Source organism: Pseudopodoces humilis, chromosome 1, assembly GCF_049639895.1.
Source record: "Pseudopodoces humilis isolate 2021_Gansu_Grassland_sample_001 chromosome 1, ASM4963989v1, whole genome shotgun sequence".
In the NCBI taxonomy this organism is placed as follows: domain Eukaryota; kingdom Metazoa; phylum Chordata; class Aves; order Passeriformes; family Paridae; genus Pseudopodoces; species Pseudopodoces humilis.
Window position 1 is genome coordinate 7,021,340 of NC_142200.1, and position 20,908 is coordinate 7,042,247.

A 20,908-nucleotide genomic window follows, 5' to 3' on the forward strand; every position below is an offset into this window, starting at 1 on the left:
GCACAGCCCAGGGATCATTCCCCAAAGTGTTTTTTGTGTAGCCACCATGTTCTGGGGGCTATCATGATTTACTAGTGTGGATGCAGGCTGATGTGTGCCACCTGACTTCAAGGTCCAGGAACATTTATTTCCACACAGGCAGCCAGCATGTCCCTTCCTCTGTGCCTGTCACCTCCCTGGTGGCACGTGCCATTTCAAATCTCAGCTGCTGCAGTGACCCTTATTCCCTCAGCCCAAGGCATTTCCAAAAGCCTCCTGCACGATGGGATCACATCAGTGCTGAGATGTGAGCTAACCCCATCACTCAGTGGCAGGCACAAAGCTCTCTGCTCTGAGAGGCTCCTTCCACAAGGCTCAGTCTAATTGGGAGAGCAGCAGCTCTCACTTCTCCCTGCCTGTCACTGGTGGAGCTGCCAACCAAGAGTAAGAACTGCAGCAACAAACAGTCAGAATTTCCCCCACAAATAGAAAAGTAGGGGTCTATTACCTAGTGCATTTTTTTCCTAGACTTTGGAATACAACATTCTGATACAATTCTTATTAATATCATTAATAATGTATAGCCACTGCTTGATGAGACAAGCAGAATAGCTGAAATGTATGCACTGGATTTTGAATCATGTCTTTTCTGATAAGACTTAGACCTTTGAAGCAGAAGGCAGAGCTCTGCAGCATGTCTCTCATGATTCTTTGTACATTGATAGCTGGGTAATTGAGAAAGCAAGGGCAATTCAGACTGATTCACACTGGATTTACCTGTGCTGGCTGAAGATGTTACCTGCCTGGACGATAAACCCTTCAGCTGCTGCAGCTAAATCAGAGATGATTGTGAATCTGACTTGTCAGCCTGCCCCATTTGCAACCTGATATTTTAATGTAAACTGAGATTGATAGTGGTTTACATTTACTGGCAAGGACAAAATCAGCACCTCACCTAATCAGTGATCTGGCAGGGACATTTTTGGATAGCAAGCTTTTAAATCACCCTGTCCTGAAGGGCCAAATCTTGAGAAAAGGGGGGTTTTAAGGACAAGACTTACATCTGACTCTGGCTTCACGAGCTCATGTTCATCAGCCCTTTGGATCTTCAGTGGACTGAAGAAAAATAGCTGACCTGTGGTATTGTGAAAAGTATTTTTCCTTGTCATATTTTCTTTGCCTATATCTCTTGACCTCACCAGAGATCTTTTCAAAAGAATTCACTGGAGAAGACTTACCAAGCAGATAAAAAAAATGCCATGGATAATTAATAACCAATTAGTTTGATGCCAGTTATACCTAAGACTTTAGAAGAAATTATTAATGAAAATATAGAAATACAAATAAACGAATTAATATGTTACAAGTCTTTGTCAAAAACAAATTCTTCAGAATAATCTGAAATCTTCTTTGATATGATATTTTCTAAATTAATCACTGCATTTTTCTCTTGACATGTAAGAAATTATTATTTAAGATCAATAAACTGGATATCAGTACAGCTGTGAGATAACTGGAGATAAGGAAATACACCACTGTCATGAGACTTTATCTAGAATAGCATGGGAATTCTGGTTTTCCATGCCTGAGAAAAAGAAATACAAAATGAAGTAGGCAGAGCAAAGTATAAGAAGGAAATTTATTTTACGTAACAAAAAGAACCAAATTTATTTCACACAAAGAAAATGATATAAGAATGCATCCATGATGGGTATGTGTCTCCATCCAGGTGGAGAACACTGGCAGATCTCCTTCACGGGTGCACGTCTGGTAGGGAGATCCAGTTTGATGCCAAAAAAGTTCAAAAGAAAGTATTGCAAGCCATTCTGGTGAAAAAAAATAAATCAGTTGTGCAAAGGCCAAAATGCTTCATTGTCCTTTGAAAGCTCCTGAACAAACACGTGACATATGGAAATCTTTCCACAGGAGGAGGTTAGGGAGAACAAAAGGAAAGTGGGACCTCAGCTGCTTGGTCTTTCACTGCATGGGAATGCAGAGAGATGTGTCTGCCATCACTTTGGAAGCTTTCTTGTACATCTGGGCTGTGTTCTGCAGATTGTCCCAGGCACAGGGAGTGCCAGAAGCATCCAGGGAACTTTCCCAGCAGCAGCTTCCTGACAACCCCATGGCAGCACAGGCGAGCCAGAGGAAGAGCCCAGTGCTCCGCACTCAGCTCCAGTGTGCTGAACCAAAACTCTCAAGCTGTTGAGTCCATGATCAGACTTGTGAGGGAAGGATGAGGTTTCCTATCAGAGTTTGGAGTGAAAGAAGGGATTTAATAAAAATATCTCTGCCTGTATGTCATTCAGGCTCTGTGAAGAGCACCATGCCTTGTTTATCCGTTGGTTAAACAGCTGTAACAAACCGTACCTGCTTCAAAGAGGATTCACAAGAGACAGCAATCAATAACTACTTGTGAAGACCTTTGATGCTTGAAAATGGAAAATGCTATTTTCACTAGACTTATACAACAATTCAATTATGGTTTTGGAGAAACAGAGGGAGAAGAGCAAACAGATTTGATCAAGACTGGGGTTCTTTGCCACAATCACACTGCGACCTAACTAAAAATAACTATAGAAATCATCAGTCATAAGAAAGAACTGATTCAAATTGTTATCTTTGGACTTATTCTAAGTACATGATCTAGAAATTATAAAAAAAAGTACTGAGAAAGATAAATAAGATAGGCAAGGGCCCTTCTTTCAGATCAGCTGTTTCTGTGTTTGGGCTAATGGAAACAGCATATCAGGTTAGAAAGGTGCAGTCACAAAACTAATGAAAATTTAGGGGGATGATAAATGTGTTTTGATACCAACCTAAGACTGAGGTGTCCCTGAAGAGTTTACTTCAGAGATAAGTGCAGGACAAAATTCAATTCCATGAAATTGCAGTGAAGGCAAGATTGAAGTCACCTAAATTAAGACTGAATTTAGATTAATGTTCTGCAAAATTTGGGTGCCAACAGCTCTGACCACTGCTTCAAAGCAGCCATTCTCTTGATTCTCTCCTTATTGTCCATTGTCTGTGCGTGCCTTTGGTCAGCCCCAGAGTTCCATACAAACACAAACATTGCACATCTCTGCTGTCACCATTCAGATCAGGTTGGGGCCCATGTCACCCTCAAGATCTCTTGACATTCAGATTTGGGCACCAATGTCAAATTCCACCCAAAAGCCTGGAGAACATGGCCAGTAGTGCTGTGGTTGCAGGAGCCCACTGCTATGCACAGATCCATGGGGCTGGCAGAGCACAGATGTTCAAACCCATGGCAGAAGAAGTCAGGACCTAAAAAGCAGGAATTTAACTTTCCCTGATGTGGGGAGTTTTGAACCTCTGTCACTCCTGTCCCCCAGCCATTGTGCTCCAAGGACTCCATCCCTCCAGACACACAACTCAGGTCTCAAGATTTGTGAGACCAGGAGAAGAACAGAAAAACAACCTGACTCTACTCTGAGAAAAGCAGGTGAAGGTTCTGACTGGGCTAATAAACCTAGTTGAAGGAAAGAGAAAAGGTAGTTTTTATTTGGTCCTGAGCACTACTATAGCAACAGTTTAGTATTTGGAAAGTGCACTGTACCCTCTTGCACGAAAAGGATCTGCCAGCCTGACCTTTCTTGTCATTAAAATCTGCTTCCTGTGTGCAGACCTGCTTAAAGATGCCTTTCTGCATGTGCTATTCCACAAGAGTCCTGAAAAAGGAAAAAATGTCTTTTGAATATAATGGAACATCTACTCCCATGATTAAATGCAATGAAGAAACCATTGAATACAATGATTTGCTAGCAGGGGACTCATACATCTTTAAATCAATAGAGTTGCATTTGCTGTGATGAGCCCACAGCCCACCTATGGCTGGCAGAGGCTGAATCAGCTGGCTGGCTGGAAGAATTATGAAGAATATATTACAAAAACATCAAAAAGATCAAATCTGTTTTGTTGGGCATTTTGAGAATAAATCCTGTGCTGAGCAGTACACGAAGATGACACCACAATCAATCTCCTACCCATCATCTTAGCCTATCTTCTGTATCTTTTTAGGGCATGTGTAGTCTCACCAGGTTGCTGAATCTGGCCCTGATTCTGCCCTCTTGCCTGCCCCATCTCTTGGCTTTGTCACTGTGGTGACACCATTAGCTCGCTGCTTTGTCACAATGTGGCATCTTCCCCTTTGCTGCCCTTTCAAAACACTGCTGCTCATGTCATCCACCTGCTCTTCCAACTGCTTTTGCTGTTCACTGCTGGAATATAGACAGCAGAAACTTGTTGAAAATATTTCACAGCTTATATTTGTGTCTCCTAGCCTTCCTCATTTTCCTTATCCTCAGTTGGGCCTTGGCACCAGCTCAGTTGCTTGCTTTGTGCCAGAGTGAGCTCCTCTGTGCCTTCTCTGGTTTTTCCTGGCATTAGTCACAAAAAACCTCAGACCAGTCTGAAATGACTGATATGATTCTCCTTGAAACCCCTCCCTCAAACACCTGCTCTGTGAGCAGGGCTCCTGTCCTTCCTCTCCTGGAACCACTGGATTTATCACTTTCACCAATGATGTGTTCTGGTTTCCTTGTGCTTTCCTTGCCTGCTCTGTTGTATCCCATCTTGCATTTACCCTCTGAGTTCTGCAGGGGACACAGCTTCCCTATGCCATGTTCACAGAGTGCTTAACTCCAAGAGGAGGATGGGGCAGAGCTACTGTCCAACAAAATTAATACTCTACAGACAGCTGTTAGGTCTTTTTATTATGGCAGGATTCATCTTCTTCCACAACTTCTCCATGTTACTTGACAAGATAAGCAATATTCTACCCTGCTATGCTGAATGACATCAAAGGCACTGGGCTGTTAGCCTGTTCAGATTGGTTTGAAAAACCCAGAGAGAGAGAGAGAGAGAGAGAGGGAGAGAGAGAGAGAGTTATCAACTATTTCTCTTGGCTCTAGCAGAAATTTCTGCAGCTGTTGTTTAAAAAAAAAACAACAAACTTTCCACGCTGGATAATTTAAGTTTCAGCTTTTGGCCCTCTTGTCCCGATTATGTCTTCATGAGGCACATGAAAGAACTGCTGAAACCCCAGTATACCTACAAATACAGCCAGGTCTCTTTTCCATCATATCCTGAACCTTTGAGAGTATAAGTACCACATCAATGAAAGTAATACCTAATAATGGTGATAGAATCCATCATTCACAAGAGACAAAACACGGAAAGTACAAAATTCAGAATCAAAACTGAAGGCTTGAGTATAGACCAAGACATTTCATAAACTGAAAAATGAAGGCTTGAGCATAGCCTAAGACGCTTCACAGGCTGGGACATAATTGCTCTTGATTCCTTTATACTGGCTTTTTATCTCAAAGAGGGCAGATGACAAATTGCCAAGAGATTTTTCATAAGCCATTACTATATGGTTTCCCTCCCTGTCTCCTCCTCCTCCTTTGCACATTTGGATCCTTTCCTTTTAATATTTGTAAGTTTACAGTTTGGAAAGGTCAAAAAATGCAAAGCACAAAACTTTTGCTCTCTGCAGCCTGCTGGCCTCCTTCTTACTATTTATGCACTGCAGTTGAACTTGGGGACATCAGTCATCTTTGATGTTAGACAAACCCATTTCAGAAGGTGTTCCTGCCCTAAAAGATTTGCACTGAATAGATGAAGCTTCTAAGAGAAAGAAGATAAACCACAAGGACTCACCCCAAGTCAGTGGGCAGTCAAAGAGCAGGCCTGGGAAGGAATTTTTATCTCAGCAATGCCTTAGTCACTGTTTTTCCCATGCACTAGTGTCCTTTTTTCAGGACAAAGACCATTGAGTTTGGGAAATTGGGTGTTTCTCTAACCTGTCAAAGGCCAGCCCGTACATAAAGGGACCTTTGGGGTGAGTCAATGCAGCTCAATAATATCTCAGTGCACCTGTACCCCTGGAGAGCATTTTTAAGCTGATGGTCAGCTTAAATGGATGGTCAGATCCAGATTTCCTGGCAAAAAGTAAGGTTGAAGTTTCTATGCCCCTTCTTCTCCCCACTTCAATAGACCCCATTGCTATCCCCATCACAGCACTCAAACCTGAGCACTGTGGGGCCCTGGCACCCCCACTCTTTAATCCTGGCTGCTGGCTGTGGGCAGCTGCAGACAGCTTGTAGCACTGGCAACATCAGGGCGTTTGTTTTTCGTCCTCCCTGTGATAGGAACAGAGGTGAGGAGTTCAGCACTCCCCCTTACCTCCCCTGACATCAGTGCTGTGTCAGCCCTGATGGTATTAGAACAATCTTTTAAAAGCAGTTCATTTTATTACTGAGCTGTGCTCTCCCTGAAGGCCATGGACAAATGTTAAAATCTGGAAGTGCGTGTGATGTCACGGAAGAAATATGAAACGGCAGCTGAGCTGCTGGCTGCTGCAAGGGCAAATTCTGGTTAGTGTTTCCTATTAACTCCTAACTCCTTCTGTCATCCTGCTCTCGTGGTAGGGAGAATCTAAAGGAAAAAGCTCATCTTCTGCTCAAAATTGCCATTTCCCAAGGATTTGCTAGAGGTCTAATTAAAGCAGAATAAATGTATTTTGCATTTCTCACCCAAGAGGGTAATTAAGATCAGAATCAGTGGAATGAATACAACATGGTTCTGATGGAGTTTCGAGTGTAAATGAAAGGGATACTGTGAGTGATGAAGACAAATGTACTTCAAATGAAGAATTAATGCTGCTCATAACACTAGGAATATAAAATTCCATATTATTAGAACAAAAGCTTTGGTAATATTAGGCACTTCTGTGTCTAAATCTCTGTTAGAATACACAGAAGGAGCAGACTAATATTTATGCAGATATTTAGCTCTTAGTACTGCTGTGGCTGTAATTTATATTCCCCCATAACCATGTCACAATGCCACTCTGTGCTTTGTGTTGTGACATTTTCACTAGTGATTTTAATGTCCCTGAAGCAACACGTCATGGGGAAACCCCTTCTTCTAGCCAAGAAAACAACTTTTCTCAAATCTCTGTGGTGATTTCTGAAATACAAATAACAACACTAATAAGGCCCAGAAGCTTCTGTATTGAACAGTGCACAACTAGCTTGTGAGAAATGTTTTCTTCACAGGGGAGCTTATGTTCTTAAACAAAACTCATCACATGATTTTTGCAAACAAGCAGGGGGAAGCTGTAGTAAACTGAGACATGGTTATGGAATCTGTTTATAAATGTGAGTTGTGAACATGCCACATTTTTGCAGACAGAAAGAAGCCAAAAAAAGTTCATGAGATCGCAAGCCTTGCTAAGCAGCAGCCTCTGTGCTCCTGCTCCAGGATCATTCAAGAGATCCATGTCCTGTCGACAGCCTCTGCACTGGATTATCTCCCCAAACAATGCAGAGGTTCTTCAGGATGGTTGAGATGTTTAACCAAATCACTCACTCCCATACTCTTTCTTGGAGCTCCACAGCTTTTTCTTGATTATGCATTTGGCAGCACATCTTTGACACCCTCAGCTAGCTCTCCTTGCTTCTAGCAGCCAAAATGACAAGGAGTGAAGCACGTACCTCTGGTAATTATTAGAGAATGGGTTGGGTTGGAAAGGACCCCAAAAATCACTTAGCTCCAGCCCCCAGCCATGGACAGGGATACCTTCCACTAGACCAGGCTGCTGACTGTTTTGGAGGCATTAATGACTTGAACATGACACAGAGTTATGGAAACAGGCAGAGGCACTTGGGGTTGTTCAGCCTGGATGCAGTAGTTTTTAAATAGCCTTTTGGCTCAAGCTGTATTTCATGATAATTTACCATGATCATAACTTGTGCTAATCTCAGATTTTTTAGAAAAAAAGATAGCACCCAGCTTTGCAATACTATTATGTCATCCTACAGAAGACAGTATTTTAACCATTGCTATTAATACCTTAAATGCATTATTACTATCCAGGGCTTGCCTCATCCTTGCCTACTGCCAGACTAACTCCATTTTCTCCCATTTAATAAAGTGCTGTAATAGTTTCCTTGAGCACTCTTTTTTGTCAGATTTTCAATGCATTATTGCTGTTTACTCACGAGCAGGGTCATTGGTGCTATCTTGGTTCCTCGCGATAATGAAGAAATTGGCTTACACAGTGAATAGCTGCTCCTTTGCCATCGAGTTTATGTTAACATTCACAGTATCAATTAAACCAAAATTGAGGATCAAATATGTGACAATAACTGGAGGGGCTGAAATAATTGGAAGGGTGAGGTCATGGTGATCAAGCTTCCAAATACATTTTACAGAGTGCTGATGTGAAGCCTGCAGGTTATTTCTCCTTCCTTCAGGTGTCAGAACTCATTTAGGTTTTAGACACCGCCGTAAAAGGCAATCAGCTCTTCCCTTCCAATCTCCAAAATCATTTTAGCACAGGTAATAATATCAACAGAGTCACATCATTTAGAGCCTTCTCCTGCCACCGTGCAGCTGCTCAGGCAGTTAATTACAATATGTTCCTGGGATGAGAGGCTGAACAGGCAGCCGCATTTCCGCGCTCCATTAAAACGAGCTCAGCCAAATTAGGCTGATAGGATAATGGGGATCCTTCGTGCAATTCCTTCTATTCCCAGCAACAAAGATTGTGCCAGACATTGCTCTCTTTGTGTAAATTGTGTACCTGGTGTTTGTTTGCTGGGAATAAGTAATGGCTATAGTCTTTCATCTTATGCTGAGTTTTGAACAGAATTTTTCTAAAGAGTTATAAATTAATGCATCATCTACTCATGCAAAATAACAATATATCTACTGTCTAACTTTGATTTAATACTGAGGAGAAGTAGGAGCTTGAAATATTTTTCTTAGAAAAGTACAGGAAACAAACCACTCCATGAGAACAGGTGCCTTACATGATATATGTCATTTATGCACCATCATCATTTCAAGTAGAAATGTTCTAAGTTTGTGCCAGACTTTTCTACCACCTTCGAGAGTTTTTAAGACTGGAAATTAAAATTATTTTAGTAGCTCTGATTTGTCCATTGTTGATTCATTTGCAGTGGGTCAGGGACCCAAAGATGGGATTTACCTCATTGTTCTCTCTGAAAAACTGTCATCTACAGTCAGTGTAAAAGAATTAGGGGAACAAAATGGTCTACAAGAAAGTCTGGCCTAGGAGAAGAAGTACCTTTAAATATCAAAAGAGCTCCCAAACCATCTTGAGACAGATAAGCTAAATGTGAGGCACTAATGTCAGAAAGGATGAATTCGGGACAAAGACACCCTTTTTTGAACCCATCCATTAATAAGCTTTACTTGATTAAAAGAAAAATGTAAAATTCAGATAAAATAATATTCTTTATTGTAGTTGGATTTTATTTTGGTGTTTTCATTTTGGTCTGTTTTTCAGGCTGTACTTCCTAGCCTCTATTTTTCCTTTTTGTAGTAACAAATGGGGCCTTTGGCACTCCCTATCATTATCCTCTTGGCTGAGAACAGAGCAGAGTAAATGGAGCAGTGTGGGTTATGGTTTAGTGTGTCCCTTTAGGCATCTCTCTGACAGGATAACGAGTGGTCAGTGTGGGTGGCTCTCGTGTGGTGTTAAGGAAAGAAAAATGCTGTGTCCTCCTTCTCAAGCTGGTTTTGTGCCTCATCTCTGGGACATCTGCAGCAATCTCAGTAAAACCTAAACAGGAGATTTCCCAGTCAAGACAATGAACAAGGTAATGAGGTCTGACTTCTGGTGACTCATCCCTCTCTGGAGCGGCCCCTGGATAGAGCAGTCCAGGCCCCTTTGCAGAGGGAGCATTGAAGGCATATTTTGCTGCAGACTTTAAATATTACACCTGCAATTTCAGAGTTTCATGGTCAAATTCCAAGCCAGAAATAAGCCCTCAGTGTCTGTTCCTTTATCAACCATACTGCAATGAAGATGACAGACAGCGTGAGGTTATTACTTTTAAATGACCACAGAGGGAAGTAGGAGTCCCTTGCTTTGGTGTTAGCAGGAACGGTGTTCTAAAGATAAGTGAGTGAAGCAATTGCTGGGAGAAGTAAGACATTATTCCATATATTATCCATTGCAGACACACATATTATCTATGATATATGGATAAACCAGGAGGGATTTACATTTTAAAAAATGCCTATTTTTCTGTAGCAGTGTGGGGGTGTGTTTTTATGAGCAGACATGCATGTGATTCCAGTGTGTGCAATTTTATTGTATTCAGAACTGTTGAAAATAATTACCCACAATATCAATTTCCCTTCTGGAGCTTAAGAAGCAAGTTGAGAGCAATGGTGTTATTAACAATAATTTCAGAGCAGTAAATATAGCTATCTAATCATCTATAATGGCAGGCTAGACATCTAAATTTGACAGAAATGAAGAAATATATCACTGCACATTCTATTTCAGTGAAAATATGCATACTTCTATTCTGCTTGCAGCAAATGTGATGTACAGAAAACATTCTTCAAAACAAGTAGTTCCTTTAGTGATCAGCTCCTAACCCTCACTCTTTAGTCCAAAGTATTAAAACCAAAACACTGCATAAAATTTTGCATCTATTCTGTTATGTATTGTGTTCTACTAAAGAGTCAGAATACTTCAAATGCATTTTATATAAATATAAAAGCTATTTTGAATCAAAACCTATGATCTGGAACACAATGAGACTCTCACTGGTGGTTCAGTTGTTAAATGGATAAGGTCCTAGAGATTTTGTTGGCATTCAGTAGTGAGCTCATATCAAACATAGTAATTAGTATTTGTATAGACAGTATTTTTCTGTCTATACAACAGTAGTTGTGGAGCTTCATTAACAGATGGGACTGCTGCTCTCAGCTCTGGAGCATGAAAGGTTCATACCCCCCTGGCAGCAAAGCACATGGTCTAATAAATATGAACAGGGTCACCACTTAACTCTGTGCTCTTGGGATATTTTGTATTCACCTAATGCCCTTCTGGGAGAAAACCTTAAGGGACATGGCCAACATAAATATAACCATTCATATTCTACTTGGCACATACTGTTGTACTTCATACTTTCAGTATGTGAAGTCTGCAGATTTTACAGCTTTATGATGCTAGATTTAGAGATGAGACCAGTAATAGTGGATGAGAGACTGAACATGACCCAGCAATGTGCACTTGCAGCCCAAGAAGCCAAAGCTGTCCTGGGCTGCACCCAAAGCCCCGTGGGCAGCAGGACAGGGAGGGGATTCTTCCCCTCTGCCCTGCTCTGGTGAGATCCCACCTGCAGTGCTGCATCCAACTCTGGGGTCCCAGCACAGGAGGGACCTCAACCTGTTGAATCAAATCAAGAGGAGGCCATGAAGATGATTAGAAAATTGGAGCACCTCTCCTATGTGAATTGTGACTGTTCAGCCTGAAGAGGTCCCTGGGGTGACATAATTGCAGCCTTCCAGTACCTGAAGGAGCCTACAGGAAAGATGGAGAAGGATTTTTTGCAAGAGCCAGGAGAGACAGGACAAGGGGGAAAGCTTCAGTCTGAAAGAGGATAGGTTTAGATTAAATATTAGGAGGAAATTATTCTTAGAGGTGGTGAGGCACTGGAACAGGCTGCCTAGAGAACTTGTGGCTGCCCCATACCTGGAAGTGTTCAAGGCCAGGTTGGATAGGGCTTTGAACAGCCTGCTCTAGTGTAAGGTGTCCCTGCCTATGGCAGGGGGCTGGAACACAATGATCTTTAAAGTCCCTTTCAACCCAAACCACTCAGTGATTCTATGATTCAATGATTCCATAATTCCATGGATAAGGAGAAGATGGCTGAGGCTGAGCTTGTCACAAGTTTTGCCAATTTTGTTTTTTTGGGGGAATGCCAAGTATCACTGCTTGTATCAAGACTGACTGTGACCACATCCAGGGCTCTGTGGGTTCAGTGCCATGCAATGGTCCAAATCTCTTGGGGCAGGAACTGCAAAACAGAGCTGACCCTCACAGGAGAACTGGCTGCAAACCAGAGCAGGTTTTGTTGAGATATTTTAGATGATTGTTTTCGTGAATATATCTTAATAGACTCATATACTTTTTAGAGGAAAACTAAAGTATCAATGAAGTTAAATCATTTAACTTCTGCAGTGAACACCAGTGTCAGATGAAACTCTTAAGTGTTGGTTACCTGTTTCCAGGTGAGGTCATTCAGTACTCATCTTCAAATGGCTCACTGGATGATTTTGATTCAGAAGGGCTCATGGTGAGCTATATTTTCCCAGTCCCCTCCCAGATTATGGCTTATCCTAGGTGCTTCCTTGTATTTCTTCATCTGGGTTTCATTTATTAAGTGCAGTGGGTAACTCTCTCTGACTGAGCCAGTTTATCAATATCTGATACTCCACAGGCCTGTGTTTGCTTCACAACCTTTATCAAGATCTAGTAAAAATGCACTTATTGATGAACCTCATCAGAGAGATACCAGGTGGTTGGCAAAGGTGTCTTCTGGGCATCAGGTAGCCCATCATTAAAGTAGTTAGATATGTTCATAATTTCTATTAATTTATTTTTGTAGTAGTCATATGACAGTAAGTTATAACCCAAAGGACCTTCAGTACACCGGGTATGCAGTAAAAAATGTGAACATTTAAGTGAAGAGCTTAGGCTCACTCTTGTAAAAACACTTGACCCTCCCAGGTGACATTGACACTCTCTCAATTTAAAAATAGACTCGGGCATTAATTCATATCTCTATGGCTTTTCTTGCTTTTCTGAGCTTGGAAAGTCTTTGTGTATTACTTTCCATCTGACAAGGAAGAGAGGTTAGAGAACATGTATCAGAAATTCAGCATCAGTCTCAGCTTTTCAGTGTGGTTTTAGTTTTTGTCTCCTTAACACTTTCAAGGTTGTATCACTGAACATGTTAACAAGTAATTCACTATGAGAAGAAATTTAGCACGGAGAACATTAACATCATCACTGATAGTAATTAAAAAGCAAATAAAATAACAAAATAAAAACACCAAAACAACACAAAACTCTACCCTCCAATGTTTAGAGCTGTTTCTCTTATGTAATTAAACCAACCAGCTCATTAGCATTAACCACACTACAAATTCTAATGACCCAATTTATTTTAAACTACAGATTCAAGCAGATCTGATAAGGCTGCAATTTCTTAATTCTAAAATAATCCCTAATTTAGAACAACCTTTTAGACTTCGTCTGCCACACTGAACCATGTCCTATTACAATTGGACTTACTCAGCAGACCAGTCCAGCTCATCATGAAGAAATTTAGGAAGAGAATTTGCAAGCTTTTGACTCCATATGTTCTTTATTGGAATTTGATGAATTCATTTCAATTTAAATCTATCTAAGGACTGAAATTCAAAACTGTTATGGAAAATGAACCCTTTTCCTTATGCTAGAGATTGTTCTGTCTCCCAAGGGCAGCATCTGGCAAATAATGCAGTATGTTGTGCTGGAAAGCAGCTCAGATGCATTTAAGTAGCAAACTGATTACAAAGGCAAAGCTTAGAGGATGATATCTTTTGATACAGGATTGTAACTTTTTGCCTTTAACATCAGTCAGGTTTCTTGGCCCTCCTTGTCTTTAGAACTTCAGTGAAAGAACCATAGATGCCTTCCCAGAAGTTTTACAATGTGCCCAGAAAGTGACCATGCTTACATGATGGTGATAACCCTAGAGCGATGAACTCGTGCTCTGAGCCTCCAGATCCAGCCCAGGTGGCAGCAAAAGCTGGGTCAAGGGGCTCTGGCCAGCTCAAAGTAGAACATCTTCACATCCTCACACTGCATCCAGTGCAGCCCTACACTGAATGGAGTCACTGGCTGCCACTCTGGCATCTCCCTTTCCAGAGAATTTCAGTGCTTATCTGTGGTCCCTGTTAGGAGATAATTTTGAATTTAAAATCAAATATTCTCAGGTTATCTTCAAAGTGGAAGGTCATTTGCTGTGATCAGGTGAGATTGCAGACACTTACTTTCCAGAAGAAGTCCATTAAGTGAAAAACAACTGCTCATTAGTGAGGAATTAAGCTCAAAACATTAAAAGTCTCCATCCTGGGATTGATTCTGGACACACTTAGTAGACAGATTAATTTAAATGTTTGCTGCATCTAATCTTTCCTTATGTGCATCTGGATGTTCCATAAACCAATTTACCTCATCTATGTAATGATCAAGCAGTAGAGATTCAAACTATATATAACTTCTGTTCAAGAGCATCAGAACATGGCATTAATCTCATTTCTAATTTCCTAAGCTCCCATTTTGTCATACAAGGTGACATCCCTCACAGCAACTGGATGATTTATATTGTGAAGGGTATTCTTAACTATCTTTAATGGTAGTGCAACAGCTCATCCATCTTGATACAAATTATATATGCAGGATTATTTATTCAGGACAGGCAATGAATCATTTAAAAAAGGTCTTATTTCTGAATAAACACAGCATATCTATCTTTGTCTCTCTGGTATCAAGAAAATTACACATGTCCATTATGAGTATGTGCAACCCTCCCAAAATAGATTGACTTTAAAGTCTTATGGTGAAATACCTCTTTGAAATAGAATAAGGACTTGAAAAATTAAACTAAAGGGAACTTATTTTCTTATTTCCATGATATAAAAATTGATAAAAGTAGCATGACACAAGGTCAGAATTAGCAAAATAATCCTATTTAGTCTATTCTAGTCTTATAGTGTCTATATAGTGTATAAGGGTTTTTATGCTGGTTGCAAGAAAGGCACCATTATGGCTTATCCTTATCCATCTATTAACATCTTTATGTGTAATAATTAACTTCCTCGTAACACTGGTCTTTTGATAGACTTGGTACTTTATTTGTTATTTCTCCCAAAACTGATAAACAGGTTGACAGGTGTAATTGCCTGAAGTTTCTTCTTGCTTATGTGTAGGAATGAATGAGGTTGTGTCTACGGTGCAGTGACCAGGAGTTTTGTAGGATCTGACTGGGTCTCCTGTTTTCTCTGAGAAAGCATGTCACCTCCTAGGGCTGCACATGCTGTGGGTGGAGAGGGGAAGGATGACAGAAGTCTGATATTTCTTGGCTTTAAATTGGCGAGGGGAAGGTAGAATTAGATGATTTTTGAGGTTCCTTCCAACCTGAACCATTCTATGATTCTATGAAATTCCCTCTCCCTCTAGCCAGTAACAACACCCTGTAACACAGGAATGTCAGAGGGAAATGAGGGGTTCCAGTGAAAGGCGTGGGGTGTGGGAGCAAGATCTTTTCTCCCAGTTAAACACTGAGCTGCTGTTTAAGGCTGGATGCCTCTCCCAAGGTTCACACTAGAAGGGCTCATTGAAGACCTCTCTTCTACTTTTGATAATGCTGTGCAAGGTGGCATCCAAAAAAAAACCTTTTAAAGGCTGGATAACTGGTACCTGCTGCTCCTTTCCCAGCCCAGGCATCTTGGCCAGTCACAAACAGCAATAGGTGGCTCTGATATGACATTTCAAATACAAGTCTATACCTGCTGCTTCACTCCCTTCTAGATGTTCACAGATAGTTTGGTTACCTTTTATGCTGCTTTTTCTCTACTTCCATGTGCCTGCAACAAGGTCCCTCACAGCTAACAGCCTCTGTAGTTTGAATTCCTCATAGTGATAGCAATAGAGAGAGCAGCTGTCATCAGGGCCGAGTTCAGGGCAGCCATGACTGTCTTTTTTTCTCCTTTAATTCATTTATTCTCATGACAATATTGCCCTCCAGCTCCATCCCTTCCATAGTAACTGACTTGTGGATGAGCTGCCTTGTATCTTCCAAGCTTTCATTGTGCTAAGCTGATAAATCAATTTTCTGTACAGGTGGTAAGGTTAAATACTGCCCACATCTAGTAAAATCAGAAGTATGACAGAGGTAGAGAGAAAGTTCTGAACAGTCTGAGGAATTCTGGGACAGCATTGGGTGACTATCAAACACTAAACCATGCAATTTTAAAAGATTTGGGTGTTGGTTGTCAGTTATAATGTCCATATTCCATTGCCTGCCTCAAATTAAACATACATCCAAGAGAGGCAGGTTTAAGCATATTTGTCTTCCTCATGTTGAAATCTAGGAAAAAGAGGAACCAACAGTCTTGAAAGCCAAGCAAACTTCAGCTTGGTCTTATCCAAAATTTGTGGAGGTCAGTGTCACAGTCTTCAGTGTGTTTTGAGACAGTTCTCCCGAGAGCAGCCATAATCCATCCCAGCTCTGAGAAGGGCAAGAGAAAAATCAAAGCAATTGGAACAGAAATCCAACCCTCCAGGAGAAAAATCCCCATGTCTTTACTAGGTGTCAAGTATAGAACAACTTATTATTACCAATTTATCTTCCACAGGAATTATGCAAAAAACTTTTTGCGTTGAAAAGTTCCTGTTTTGTGGCATCACTTTCCTTTGTTTCACAGGAATTGCCTCAAATATAAAATTCATGCCTGAAGAAAAAAAATCAATCAAAGCATAATAACTTATTCAATAGTGCTGCCACTGAAAATTGAGACAGGGATAATCAGTTAGACCCCATCCTTTCCTGAATTACATGAGTGCAGCTCTTGATTTAGCAGAGGCAGTTTTGATACTTCAGAATCCATACAAAAAGGCATGGGACCAAATCTACTCCCATGTTAATTTTATGCCAGGGTAATTTCATACATTTTAATGAGATGACTTTGTATCATCTCTTGTGAGAGAGACAAAAGAGAGACAGAAGAAAAAGCTTAAAAGATCCCACAAATACCATTTTTTTTTTTTTTTTTTGTTTTTTCAAGAGGAGGAAAAGTTATAATGTAGACATGGTAATTTTCAGAAACATGATTCTTTTATTCTTTTCCTTTGTGAAGGGATGATCTACAGTACTGTAAATACAAATAATGGCCATTGAGCAAGGTTCATATATTATGCTGTCAACAAAGTACTGACCTGAACACTGAAAAGAGAAATAGAAAAAAAAGTAATAAAAATATTGATTATAGCATGGGATCAAGTAAATTAACTTTTTGTTATGAGAGAACCCGTGTAAAAGGGAAAACTTCAGCCTGAAATATTTATATTTTTTTTGTTTTGCTGTAATCTTTTTCCTTTAACTTTCATCTGGCCTTCATCCTGGAGAAGGTCTCCCTGCTAATAAGGTTACTCATTCAGCCCTTCTCACCTCCTGTAATTTGCCTAAATTACAGAAGGCAAATTAAGCCAGCTCCAAACAATATTAACAGGCTGGTGCTACAATCATAATTAAGTCACAGCAGATGCAAAGGGACGATGGAGACTTGGTTGTAAATATATCAAGTGGTTCTGATGACAGTAATGCATTTTATTAGTTTTTCCAAACTATCATCATTGCTATGATCTAATGCACATTTACCCTTTCCTTGTCCTTCAGTCACTGGGTAGGACATAAGCTAAATTGAATTCCAGTATGTTAATATTTTTTTCCTAGTTAACTGATATTAATATTACATTCTATATTATTTAGTGGTTACTCTTGCAGCTACACTTGGTGCTGTCAATAAGGCAGAATTACTTTTCTTGAGGGGTGTTGGTGTCCTGTTATCTCAGCAGGAGTCTTGTGCACTGGGCCCCACAAGAGACACAGATTCAGCTCTGCCTGTTCTTCCTCTGAGCAGCCACCAGTCCCGAGCTGGACCCAAGCAGGAGTGGCAAGAGGGCTGTGTGGAATAAGGATAGAGCTGTGAAAAGCATAGGGCAGAATCATCTCAGCTGGAGGGAACTGTGAACCTGTATTTGCAGTCCCTGGAGGTGTGCACTGATCACTGGGCTGGCAGCAGGGTCACTGCCTCCTCCAGCCATAATTTGTGAGTATGGAATAGGCTATTTGACAAAAATAACATTGTGGTTTAACCCCAGCTGGCAACCAAGCCCCACACAGCCACTCACTCGCTCCCCCATGGTGGGATGAGAGAATCAGAAGGGTAAAAGTGAAAAATCTCAAGGTTTGAGATTGAGACAGTTTAATAAATAGATTAAAGCTGTGCTTGCAAGCAAAGCCAAACAAGGAATTCATTCACCCCTTCCCAAGGGCAGGCAGGTGCTCAGCCACCTCCAGAGAATCCAGGCTCCATCACAAATAATGGTGAACTGGGAGGACAAATGCCATCACTCCAAATGTTCCCCCCTCCTTCCTCTTCTCTCAGCTTTATATTCTGCTGCTGATGCCATATTGAATGGAACATCCCCTTGGTCAGTTGGGGTCAGCTGTCCTGGCTGTGTCTCTCCCAGCTCTTGTGCACCCCCAACTTCCCCCCAGCTGGAGTGAGGAGCAGAAAAGACCTTGAGAAGCAGAAAAACCAAAAGCAGCCACTAAAGAGCACAAGACTTTAAATTTGATTGAGCACATTCCAACCAAATCTGTCGTTACCTCAAAGCCTTTGAGCACCAGAAGGATTATTGTTGTTTAACCCCAGATGACAATTAAGCATGCACAGACACTCATTTCTTCCCAGTGGGATGGAGAGAGAATTGAAAGGGTAAAAGAGAGCTGGAGCTGAGCACCAAGAAGCAAGGGATGTGTCACCTCAAAATCTCAAATGTCTATATTTTACACGATGTCCTGTGCAAATGTATGACATACATGGACTTGGACACTCGAAATGCCCAGGCTGAAATGTCAGTACTTGCTGACTGCATAGTGCCCTCCTTTTCTGTGCTCTGCTCAAGGGCACTCCCCTCTCACCCTGCTTGCAGGGCAGCACAGGATTAGGACTGGGCTTGAGCGCTGCTGAGCTCCAAATCCTGACCAGGACAGAGCACACAAGATGCTGTTTATACTTGCAACACATAGCCCATCTCTTTGGACTTCAATCACACCACCAGTGTGGGTTTGGTGCTTTTCTCATTCCCACAGGTCTCTGGGGTGTACTCAGTTCTGATATTCTTAATTTGAATTTAGCTTGCTGTCTTCCTGTGCTACCCAGCCGACACATCTCTGCTTGTTTACACTTGAGAAAGAAAATCTGCTCAGAAAAGAAATAAGGCTCTTTTCCTTAGCTTGGAGCATCAATCAAACCACGAAAGAGGAAATGAAGTGGAAATGGAGTGTGACATCTAGGGAAAAGCCTTCCTTTGATCTTTCTTGATATTGTTGGTTACAGCTAAGGGGGAAACACTTCACAATTCCTTCATTACTCTTTGGTGTGTGAAGTAATTGTTTTGGATAAGAGTAGTGGTTGAATGTCTGCATCCTGCAGCCTATGCTGGGAACAACGTTGTGATGTTGACATAGCACAAAACACTGAGGACAATTTATCTGTTAGCAAAACCTAATTAATAGACTTGTGTTCATCCAGACTTAATATTACCTATAAATAGTCCAACAAATTTTAATTATGTCAGAGAGGCTGTTAGATAAAGACACGATTGGAATAGTGTAGACACCTTCCATTGTACTCTTTCTCCTATTAGAATGCCATGCTAATTTGCCTGTATACCAAAATCTTTTTATGGATTCAATATGGAATACATAAATTTCACCCCACTAATTAGCTGTTTAGTGTTATCTGGGGCAAAAAATAGCCCTGCTACCTTCTATGGCTTGATCTGCTCAAATGCAAGTCTGGATTGCATGTGGTTGTAGAAGAGGTGTATGCAGATGTCCTAGGTAGTAATGCACTTCTTATAAGAACTTCCTGACACCAGCCAATAGTAAGTTTAATGAGAAGATGTTTCCCTGAAGCAGAATGGAGAGAAGATGTTTCAATCATAGATGACATCTGAACTCTCAGCTCAGAGATTATGAAGTTTAGTGACCTAGGAGGCATTTTTATTTTAATTTTTTTCCTTTTAATGCCAAATAAAACTATTTTCCCCTGGAAGAGACAATGGCTTTTCCAGTCTAAACTGGAGGCTTTCACAGATTAAGTAAATATTTGACAGATTGTTCTTTATAAAACATTTGCAGTCAAATAATTTCTGTCCAATTAGTCAGAGAATGCTATGGATGCTCTTTTCATCTATGTCTATATCTATATCTATATATCTATATATCTATATATCTATATATCTATATATCTATATATCTATATATCTACATATCTATATATCTATATATATGTATCTATATATCTATATATCTATATATCTATATATCTATATATATGTATCTATATATCTATATATCTATGTATATCTATCTATCTATCTATCTATCTATCTATATCTAATCTATCTATATCATCTATATCTATATCTATATCTATATCTATATCTATATCTATATCTATATCTATATCTATATCTATATCTATATCTATATCTATATCTATATCTATATATCTATCTATATCTATATCTGTAAATATTCAGCCTTTGAGAGCATGACAATCTGTACTTTATCTGAGTGATTCATATGAAAATAGAAAACAACAGCAGAAGGCAGGTACCCCTGTCTGGAGGAGACATTACACCTTGCAGAGGTGGAACACCCGGGTGGGCACCAAGGACCATCACTGATTTTGGTTTCCATTGTACCTTGGCTTGCTAGAAGACCACATCCCTTGTCACAGACGATGATCTGACACAGCTTTATCACATTTACATCACTTTCCACTTAGATGACCCCTGTCTGCTTGCCAGCCTGAGGAAACTGCTGCTGGTGCAGGACCCCAGAGTGGCCAGTGAAAACCTCAGCGTCCTCAGACCTGTTCTAGCCTCTCTCACTTCCTGTCTTGTCTCATCATCAAGGAGCACAGCACCCAGGCACAAACACCTCTGATCGTGCTCTTACAGTTTTAAGTCCTTCCTCTTCCAGAAATGTGATCAATAGTTCTGCCTCTCAGACTTAACACCCCAAGGTCTCCTGAGCTGGGTGCAGTGCTCCAGGTGAGTACAATATAAATTCATAGAAAATATATATTTTTTCATTATATGTGTAGCAATATCTCTAAGGAATTTATTTTTCTGTGGCCTGACTATAAATGAAAGAAACCTAACCCACAGCAGAATACTGTGAGCTCATTGCAAATGTCTGCCCCCAATCTTGTCAGACTGACA

General features: G+C 40.6%; 1 protein-coding gene across 1 annotated transcript in view; it reads left to right on the plus strand.

Moving 5' to 3' along the window:
• The window catches only part of ZFAT (zinc finger and AT-hook domain containing), a 122,504-nt gene extending 101,843 nt beyond the window's left edge, over positions 1-20,661 (plus strand). Inside the window, exon 16 of the mRNA XM_014257860.2 lies at positions 20,470-20,661. Coding sequence (XP_014113335.2) covers positions 20,470-20,496 — 27 coding nt within the window. The 3' untranslated portion in view covers positions 20,497-20,661. The remainder of the gene's footprint in view (positions 1-20,469) is intronic.
• Positions 20,662-20,908: the final 247 nt, after the last annotated feature.